A 10,285-nucleotide genomic window follows, 5' to 3' on the forward strand; every position below is an offset into this window, starting at 1 on the left:
ATAATAGTAATAATGAATTATAAATGATAATCTTACAAACACATATCTTTTTCAATTATAAACGAAATATATCAAGCAACGAATTTTTGAATAATTAACTTAAATTACTGAATTCAAAACTTTGAACTAAGTAAACATGTCTGATTAAACTTTAAAGACAAAATGTCACATCTCTTTTGAAAAATAGTTACAACTACGTCTGTTGTGGCCTTCATACCCACACTTGCCATAATGATTTGATGTTGATGAAAACTTTTCACTACTTTTCTTTTTTCTACCTTTCTTGGGTCTTCCTGGTGGGCATTTATATTTTGGAGGCAAAACCATATCTTCTAACACCTCCAGTGGTACATGTTAGTCTCGTTTATCGGACATTAGACAAAGCGGCATTTCATAAGTCTTCACCAATGCCTCCTTCTTGTAGTAATCTGAGCAGTATGACTTCATTTCCTTTACATGTTTGCTTTTCAAAACAGCAATAGCGTGCGTGCATGGTATCTCATCAAGCTGAAATCTACCATAGTTGCAAGTTCTAATATCCAACCGAACAATGTATTTTCTTCCTTCTTCATACACACCGTATATGTAGTTAGTTGATTCCCTAATCTGAAAATATAATTCCATAAAATTTTATGTAAGTCAACATAATATATGAACCATAAAAGATGCAGATTAATTAAATATAAAGAACAAAATTTCAAGTGGAAGCATATTTCATCATATGTATCAAAATGATACATATGACTCCCAGATGTATCACTTTGATACATCTGTTATCAGAATGTTAAAAAAAATATGCAAACTACCTTAGTTAAAGTATACAGATTGTTATTTTAACTTACCATCATACGTGATGACTTTGCCTCGTTCAATTGAAGAATTTGTTGAAACCGACCTCCCAATGAATTTTTAGAAAGAAAGCTAGATCGGTCTCTATTTTTTCGGTTTCATACACCAAATAAGATTCTGACCTGTTCAAAAAAATCTAAAATTGACAGTTCACGAGCCTCAACAAGACGAGAGTATATACAATCTGCAATGTTGGAAGTCATTATCCTCCCCCTATTTATTGGAGCATGAACTCGTGACCACTTTTCAAATCCTAACATTTTTCAAATATACCTTAAATCTATTGTCAATCTTTCCCACTTTACACATAAGCTCATAAAACACATCCAAGTTGTATGCTTTAGCCATGGCAAAAAACTCGTCGGTCAGTTTGTCCTTACTCTTTCTATAATTCGTGCAGACATTATTCCAAAGATGCCAAATACAAGCAAAATGTGGTATACATGGATAGACCACACTAACCGCCTTGATTATGCTTTCATGTCTATCATAGACTACGCACATATTACCACGCTCACCGCAAGCACACTTGAATTGCTGAAAAAACCACGTCTAGGATGAATCATTCTCAGAATCTACAACCTCATACGCAAGAGACAATATATGTCCTGATACATAAAATTACACAATGATTATGTCTAACTTATATAATAATTACCATCATTTGTAAGAAGAAAAAAATCACTACATGCAATACTTGCTCCATCAAGAGTGCTAGCTGAAACGAATGTTCCTTGATATGGTCCTTTCATGTGACTACCGTCTACTACCACAACAGGCCTACAATACCCAAATCCCCTAATGAAAGGTTGTAGTGCTACGAATAGATATATGAACTGATTATTAGGAGACTTATGCATCCTTATATGTGAATTGGGATAAATCGAATTCAACATGTATATGTAGGTAGGCATTTTCTTATATCCGTCAGTTGGTCGCCCTCTCAACAATTTTAAAGCACATTCTTTAGCACGCCACGCCTTCATGTAATTTATGTCCAAACCAAGTTTCCTCTTTATATCTTCAATAATATCGATTGGGGTGATTATTCTTTTGTAGTTCACTAACTTTTGAGCTGTTATTCTAGCTACAAAGGCAATGGTTGCATACTGTTTCTCAAACACTCTGTCCATTATTGAGCAGGTGTGTTCATCGTTGAAGGTACGTACTATAAATGTATAGTACCATGCTTACAGGACGCCTTGAATACCCAACTACATTCCGGCGATTTGCACAGCAAGACATAACTGAAATATACATCAAAAAAAATGTCGCAAATATGAAGTTACGTTAATTTGTTTATATATGAATCACCATATACCATATGAATCACTAATTCAATCAAAAAATGAGCCAATTAACCAATGAATAAACAGTTAACACATATCGCCAATATGAACTTAATCTGTTATTCTTTTGTATTAAATAATTCAACAGTTATATGAATCACCATTTATATGAATAACCTATTTTTCCAACCTGTTTATACGATTCACCAACAAAAATCACCAATTATATGAATATTCAATTATATTAATCACAAATATGAATCACTATATACATAACTATCCACTTACAATACAAATTAGGTATTTGTGTCACCTATATGAATCATTAATTATGTGAATCACTTGAATCACCAGAGTTATTCAAAACTTATATGAATCACCAGAGTTATTCAAAACATATATGAATCACCAGTTATATGAATCACTGGTTATTTGAAACTTATGTTACATTTATCACCAACATAAAAAACCACGTATATGAATCACCATTAGTTATGTTACATTTATATGAATCACCAGAGTTATTCAAAACTAATTAATTATATGAATCACTTGAATCACCAGAGTTATTCAAAACTTATATGAATCACTGGTTATTTGAAACTTACGTTACATTTAGCACCAACATAAAAAAACCAGGTATATGAATCACCATTTACATAAATCAACAAAATTAAAACTCAGTTACATGCATCATCAGTTATATGAATCACCAGTAATACGAATAACATGTATTTCTAATTAGTTTATATGAATCATCAAGATGAATCGCCATTCATATGAATATCCATTAATATGATTAAATAATCAATTATATTAATGACCAATAGGAATCACCATATGTATAAATATCAACTTACAATAACAATTAGTTATTTGTTTCACTTATATGAATAACTAGTTATATGAATCACTTGTTATTTGCAACAACATTTACATAAACTAATATACAAATGTATCACTACATCTTCCAGATATAATTGTCATTAAATTGCGAAATAAATCAATAATTGTCATTAAAAAATGGAAATGAATCAAATTTGTTTCACTTATATGAATAATTACAGCTTCCAGATATACAAATGTATCATTACAGCTTCCAGATATTCATTTGTTTCACTTATATGAATAACTAGTTATATGAATCAAATTGCAAAATAAATCAATAATTGTCATTAAAAAATAAAAAACGCACCTCTGCTTGTCAGATCTCGCAGCTCTGCAATTGAACCTATGCTTGATTGAATAGTTACGCATTACCGAGACAAGTGTATCTTTGTTTATATACTTTTGCTTCACCTTAACAACACTATTATACCAATCACTTATCAGTTCTTCACCACCCACATTAACAATTGCTAGAGATTCAACGTTACGAACTACACCAAGTGCAAGATCAAACGGCTCAACAAAATCATAACACTCACTCATCATATTATCTGCGTCAACACCATCACTGTCAATTACAATATCACTCGGTGTAATACACAGTGGATACTTCCCGAATATAGATTCAGCTTTCAAAATCTGAAGAAAAAGTTTCACAGCCATATCATTATGAATCTCCAACGCTAATGAATTACCTTGAACAACGTATTTGGCATTAATTCTTTTCAGAGATACGTCAATTTTCAATTGAGTTGATATGACGTCCATTAAATCGTGGTACGACGTTTTTTCATGAATTACAATCCCGTCAACCAGATAGTTATCGTATCTTATTTCAGAAATCCATTCCCCAGAATGACGCAATAACACAGTGACGAGATCCATTGAAGAAATTCAGAAAAAAAATTGAATATCGATTTTTTTGCTCCAAATTTTGAAAAACTTTGAGATTCTAATGTGGTTTGCTTCAATGTAGAACAGTTAACAAAAGGAATTGTGTTTTCACCGCTTGTAACAGTTTAGGTGAGATTTACGTTATTAAAATTTCAGAAAATTTGGTGCTTCCTAAAATAATTACCTGATCTATTACATATGTATCACTTTTAGATATGTATCACTGCTTAACATATGTATCACCAATTCAAAATTCTGGGATCAGATATAATTAGCAAAATAAACGGAATTTTATGTAATATTGCTGAAACTATCAGAGATTTATGTAAGTTACTCTAAAAATTATAGGTATTTGTGGTCCCTTACATTGACAGTGAGGGTAAATTTAGTATAAAAAAAATAAAAGTAAATGTGAGCTATTTTGAATACTTGGGATAGTTGGCCCTTTTCTATTATAACAATAATGTGAGCAAAATTGGAATTTTATAAATATGATTTGACATGTAGGAATATGATTCTTCTCTTTTTTCATCTATATAGGTCTTTTTTATATTTTTTAAGATGATCTTTTTGAAAATTATAATCTTATTTGCAATGTAACATTTATGATAATTGTTTTCTAGTGTTTGTGCAAACCTCGTGCAGGGGCGGAGCAAGGAATGGCCCAAGAGTTCATTTGAACGTTCTTTACTGGAAAATTATAATTTATATATATTAAAATTATTTTTATGTTTATATAATAGGTATTGAATCATGTGTAATTTTTTTGACATGAATAAATCTTCATATTTTAAACTTCCTTAATGGAAATTTCAAATTCATAGAACTAGAGTCAATATCTCTACCAAATCCGCCTTGGATTCTACTTTCTTCATCGAAAAACACATCTACATGAACATCGAAGGAAGCTGAGGAGAATACTTATTAAATGGAGAAAAAGGTAAAACACAACCTTTGTGAGCTAAAAATAACACCCTTATCATCAGATTCACCTTCAAAAAGATTAATGATCCGCATAACAAGCAACAGAACATCCGATTGAAGATTCCTCTCAATGTCGATATAGAAAGATGAAAAGAAAGAGAACTCAGATTAGGAAGCCCTATAGTTTATTTCGACCTGATCTGATTATGGATCGAGTCTTTGCTTTTTTCATCTCAATTATGGGCTCTGAGCCTATGTTGTATGGACTTTTCTTATTTTCTTAATAAAAAGGCCAAAAGCCCAAATTTTATTTTTTATTTTTTAAAAACGAAAAATAGAGGATTAGGAGGACGAGGTGCGGATAGAGACGACAACAACAATGATTAAATCGAAATAGAAGAAGGATGATGAAATGATAGTCCTTTCCCAAAAAGCAATCTACTCAATTAGGATAAGAGTAGATCTCTACTAAAAGAATGCTCGACTAAAACATACACTACTTTACATCGATCAGCGCATAAAGCCGATATAAAAAGAAAAAAGAAGAAGAAGGTGGTGGCGTTGACTGAATCTAATAAAGATGGGGGTTATGGCCGAATCTAAAGAAGAAGGAGGTAGTGATGGCGGTGGCAGCTACAAAAACAACTACTAAGGTTCAGTTAGAAGAGTAGAAAAAGGTGGTGGTCAATGATAATCGAATCTGAAAAAGAAGAAGGTTGTTTAATCTCAAGAAGAAGGAAGTGGTGGTGGCATCGATGATGAGGATGATTCAATTAGAAATGATGAAGGTAGAGGCAGCAGTGGTGGCGATACGAAAAAGGTAACGACTATTAGTGATGATCTGAAAAATGAGGAGGCGATCGGAGGAGGTGGAGTTGAGGTAGCTAGCGAACAAAAACAAAAAAAAAAAAAAAAAATATCAAAAATATAGGAGGTTGTACACCTAATTTTAAAATATATCGAGGTAATTATCCAGATACACAATATAAATTTTGGTTGTATCTAAGATACACAAATACACCCGAAATTTTTATTGTATATCTCTGGTTGATGGTACTCGTCGGAGCAGTGGCACCGTGAAATTGGAGGTTGATAAAGTTGTGGATCTCATCTGAGCTTGGAGCTCGTAGTAGTGGTGGTATGGATCGGAGAAGATAAAAGATTTCAACAGTTCATCATCGGTGCGTGAAGATCGAAGATAGATCTGACATATACGTGGAGATTGGGCGTGGTTGCTCGCTGAAGTAGAGTTGGTGCTTGGATGACGGAGAGGTAGATTCAGTCGATGCTTGGAGAAAAAAGGTGGAGAGTGGTGAAGTGGTTATCTAAATTCACCAAGAAAAAAAAATGGAAAAAGTATGGTTGCCGAAAAAAATAGGGAAAGTGGTGGTTGCCAAATAACACAAATTTGAACTCTCCAAAAAAGGAGGAATGATGGCTACTGTTGGTTTCATGTATCTTTATAATTTATGCATTGAAGATGAGGGGTAAAAATTAAAGGTATTTGTGGTCCCTTGCATTGACAGTGAGGGTAAATTTAGTATAAAAACAAATAATGGTAAATGTAAGCTATTTTGAATAGTTGGGATAGTTGGCCCTTTTCTATATAACAATAATGTGAGAAAAATTAGAATTTTATAAATATGATTCCACATATAGGAATATCATTCTTCTCTTTTTTTTCTTCTATATACGGTCTTTTTTAGATTTTTTAAGATGATCTTCTCGAAAATCATAATCTTTTTTGCAATGTAACATTTATGATAATTATTTTCTAGTGTTTGTGCTAGCCACGTGCGGGGGCGGGAATGTCCCAAGAGTTCATTTGAACGTTCTTCGCTGGAAAATTATAATTTATATATGATTAAAATTATTTTTATGTATATATAATAGGTATTGAATCATCTATGATTTTTTTCGATATGTGTAATTCTTCATATTTTGAACTTCCTTAATGGAACTTCCAGATTTAGTGAACAAGACTCAACATCTCTACCAAACCCCAGTGGAGGAGCCAGAATTTTCATTGAGGGAGTTCAGAAGTAAATATACGGAATAGTAGAAGGGGGTTCAACATCTACATATATACATAAAAATATTTTTAATCATGTTAAAATAATATAATTTTTCAACGAACGGGGTGAACCCTTTAATTCAATGTGATTCCGCGACTGCCAAACCCGCCTTGGATTTTACTTTCTCCAATGAAAAACACATCAACATGAACATTGAAGGAAGGTGAGGAGAATAGTTATTAATTGGAGAAAGAGGAAAAAGGTAAAGAAAAACCTTTGCGAGCTAAAAATAACACCCTTATCATCAAATTCACCTCCAGAAAGATTAATGATCCACATAACACGCAACAGAACACTCGATTGAAGATTGCACTCAACGGCGATATTAAAAGATGAACAGAAAGAGAACTTAGATTAGGAAGCCCTATAGTGTGCTTAGGTTTTTATTTCAGTCTGATCTGATTATGCTTTGAATCTTTGCTTTTTTCATTTCAATTATGGGCTCTGAGTCTATGTTGTACAGACTCTACTTATTTTCTTAATAAAAAGGCCAAAAGCCCAAATTTTATTTTATTTTTATAAAAACAAAAAATAGAGGATTAGGAGGACTAGGTGTTGATAGAGACGACAACAACGATGATTAAATCAAACTAGAAGAAGGATGATGAAGTAATAGACCTATCCAAAAAAGCAATCTACTTAATTAGGATAAGAGTAGATCTCCACTAATAAAATTCTCGATTAAAACCTACACTACTTTGCATCGATCGGTGCATAAAGCCGATCTAAAAGGAAAAAAGAAGAAGAAGGTGGTGTCTTTCACTGAATCTAATAAAGATGGGGGTTATGGCCAAATCTGTAGAAGGAGGAGGTAGTGATTGTGGTGGCAGCGACAACGACAACTACTATGGTTCAGTTAGAAGAGTAAAAGAAGGAGGTGGCCGATGATAATCGAATCTGAAAAAGAAGATGGTTGTTTAATCTCAAGAAAAAGAAAGTGGTGGTGGCACCGGTGGCGGCGTTGATTCAATTAGAAAAATGATGAAGGAAGAGGTAGTAGTGGTGGCGATATAAAAGAAGTAACGATTATTAGTGATGATTTGAAAAATGAGGAGGCAATTGGAGGAGGTGGAGCTGAGGCAGCTAGAGAACAAAACAAAAAAAAGGAAAAATGTCGAAAATATAGAAGGTTGTGCACCTAATTATGAAATATACCGAGGTAATTGCCCAGACACACAATACAAATTTTGACTGTATCTGAGAGACACAGATACACCCAAAATTTATATTGTGTATCTCTAGTTGATGGTACTTGACTACTCATCGGAGCAGTGGTGCCGTGAGATTGGAGGTTGATAAAATTGTGGATTTCGTCTGAGCTTGGAGCTCGTAATAGTGGTGGTATGGATTGGAAGAAGATAATAGATTTCAATAGTTCACCATCGGTGCATGAAGATTGAAGGTATATCTGACATATGTGTGGAGATTGGGCGTGATTGCTGGCCGAAGTAGAGAAGAGAAGAGAAGAGGAGAAGCAAATGTTTGGGTGTTGTTGATAGCAGTGGTGGATCTACCCTTAAAATTATTTTTTATGTAGATATATTAGATATTGAACCCCCTTCGGTTAGTTCGTACGCTCACTTGTGAATCCCCTTGGTGAAAATCCTGGCTCCGCCACTGGCTGATGGGGGTGTTCATGGATCGGTTATTGGTCAAAACCATAACCAAATCAACTTAGTCGGTTTTTAAATTTTTAAAATCAAACCAAACCAATACAAAAAAAATAACCGTCGGTTGGGTTCTTATCGGTTTAGTTCGGTTCAGTTTTTCGATTTATAACGTTAGTTAATGATAAAAGATGAATTTTTTCTTGAAAAAATCCAATCCAACATATGAGATGGCAACCAAGTGTTGTTCCTCAACCTTGAAACTAAGATGTCAATTTAGTGTTATACTTAACAAAATCAATGAACAACACCATACAAACGCTCCTACAAAAATATTTAGAAACTACATATAAGAGAATGATATGATAAATCCCCCAAAAGGTAAACACATAAATTTTTTGCTCAATAGGGACCAAAGAGAAAGTTCAAAACTAGTGATTAACTGTAGTCTTATAAAACTCACTTATAAAATCCCATAGATAACAAGATGATTTTCACAATTAGTATCATTTGTCATTCAAAGTGCAAAAATCATATAGAATCTCATAACGTACTATCAACTAGATAGAGACATATGACTAAAAGTGCTATGACTAAAGTTAAATTCATGATTAAAATTTAAAATATAAAAAATATTTATATTTTATTTAAATAATTTATATATGCATATGTATGTGTGTGTATACATATATATATATATATATATATAATTTTTATCGGTTCGGTTTGGTTATTTTGTTTGTTATTTTAGAGTAAAACCAAAACCAAACCACATAAGTATCGATTTTAAAAATTTAAAACCAAACCTAATCAAATATCGGTTTTTTTAATCGATTTGATTTGATTCGCGGTTCGGGTTGATTTTTAACCAAACCATGAACACCCCTAGTTGCTGAGGGAGGGAGAGTTTATAGATGCTGTTGAAGTAGGAATTTGGCTTATTAATTGTGGGAGTAGATGTCAAGTGCAATATTAGTGCAATATTTGTCAATATTTCAATCTTTTTTTCTTTTGTCTTTTTTAGATTTTCGTTTAGATGATATCTTTGAAAATCATATGAAAGATTCTCAACGTTACATTATAATAACTGATGTGTAATTTACTTGCAAGTTATGTGCTTAATGATGAATCATAATTCATTTCTGCGTGACTCGATTTTGAGAATAATATTTTTGACACCTCATTTTTGTGAAAAATATATTGAATATTACGTTGTGTAACAATTATAAACACAGTGGTTCTTTTTCTTTTCTCATATTGTGGCTTTTAAACACAAGTAGAGACGTGTGAAAGTACTTAATTTTTACTTCTTTTCATCTCGTAAAGAGTACAGAATTTATAAACGTACTTCAAATTTAAAACAATCAATCCAGCATGACATTCTTTCGCATGCAGAGTTTAAAGTGAATTTATTGAGCATTCTGACATTGCTTCAAAAATCAAAGGAAGAAAGCTTTTTTCAAGAAATGGTCAAAGAAAAATTTGAAATTAGGCTTCAATAAAGAAGAACAAAACATCAATTTAAAGGGAGAGAAGTTCTTTCATATTGGATTGCTTAGATGGACTGCCATGTAACTAGTTATTTAATCTAATTGGATTGTCAAATCAGCTCCAGAGACGGGTAAAAATTAAAGGCATTTGTGGTCCCTTGCATTGACAGTGAGGGTAAATTTAGTATAAAAACAAATAAAAGTAAATGCGGGCTATTTTGAATAGTTGGGATAGTTGACCCTTTTCTGTATGACAATAATGTGAGCAA

At 32.6% G+C, this 10,285-nt stretch overlaps 1 protein-coding gene across 1 annotated transcript; it reads right to left on the bottom strand.

Moving 5' to 3' along the window:
• Positions 1 to 354: 354 nt before the first annotated feature.
• LOC124898105 lies at positions 355 to 1,052 on the bottom strand. Its single transcript, XM_047411731.1, has 2 exons — positions 972 to 1,052; positions 355 to 606 (listed from the first exon to the last, which is right to left on the bottom strand). The coding sequence occupies exons 1-2, from the start codon at positions 1,050 to 1,052 to the stop codon at positions 355 to 357; spliced, it is 333 nt and encodes a 110-aa protein (XP_047267687.1).
• Positions 1,053 to 10,285: the final 9,233 nt, after the last annotated feature.

The sequence above is a fragment of the Capsicum annuum genome, chromosome 4 (assembly GCF_002878395.1).
Source record: "Capsicum annuum cultivar UCD-10X-F1 chromosome 4, UCD10Xv1.1, whole genome shotgun sequence".
NCBI classification, from domain to species: Eukaryota; Viridiplantae; Streptophyta; class Magnoliopsida; order Solanales; family Solanaceae; genus Capsicum; species Capsicum annuum.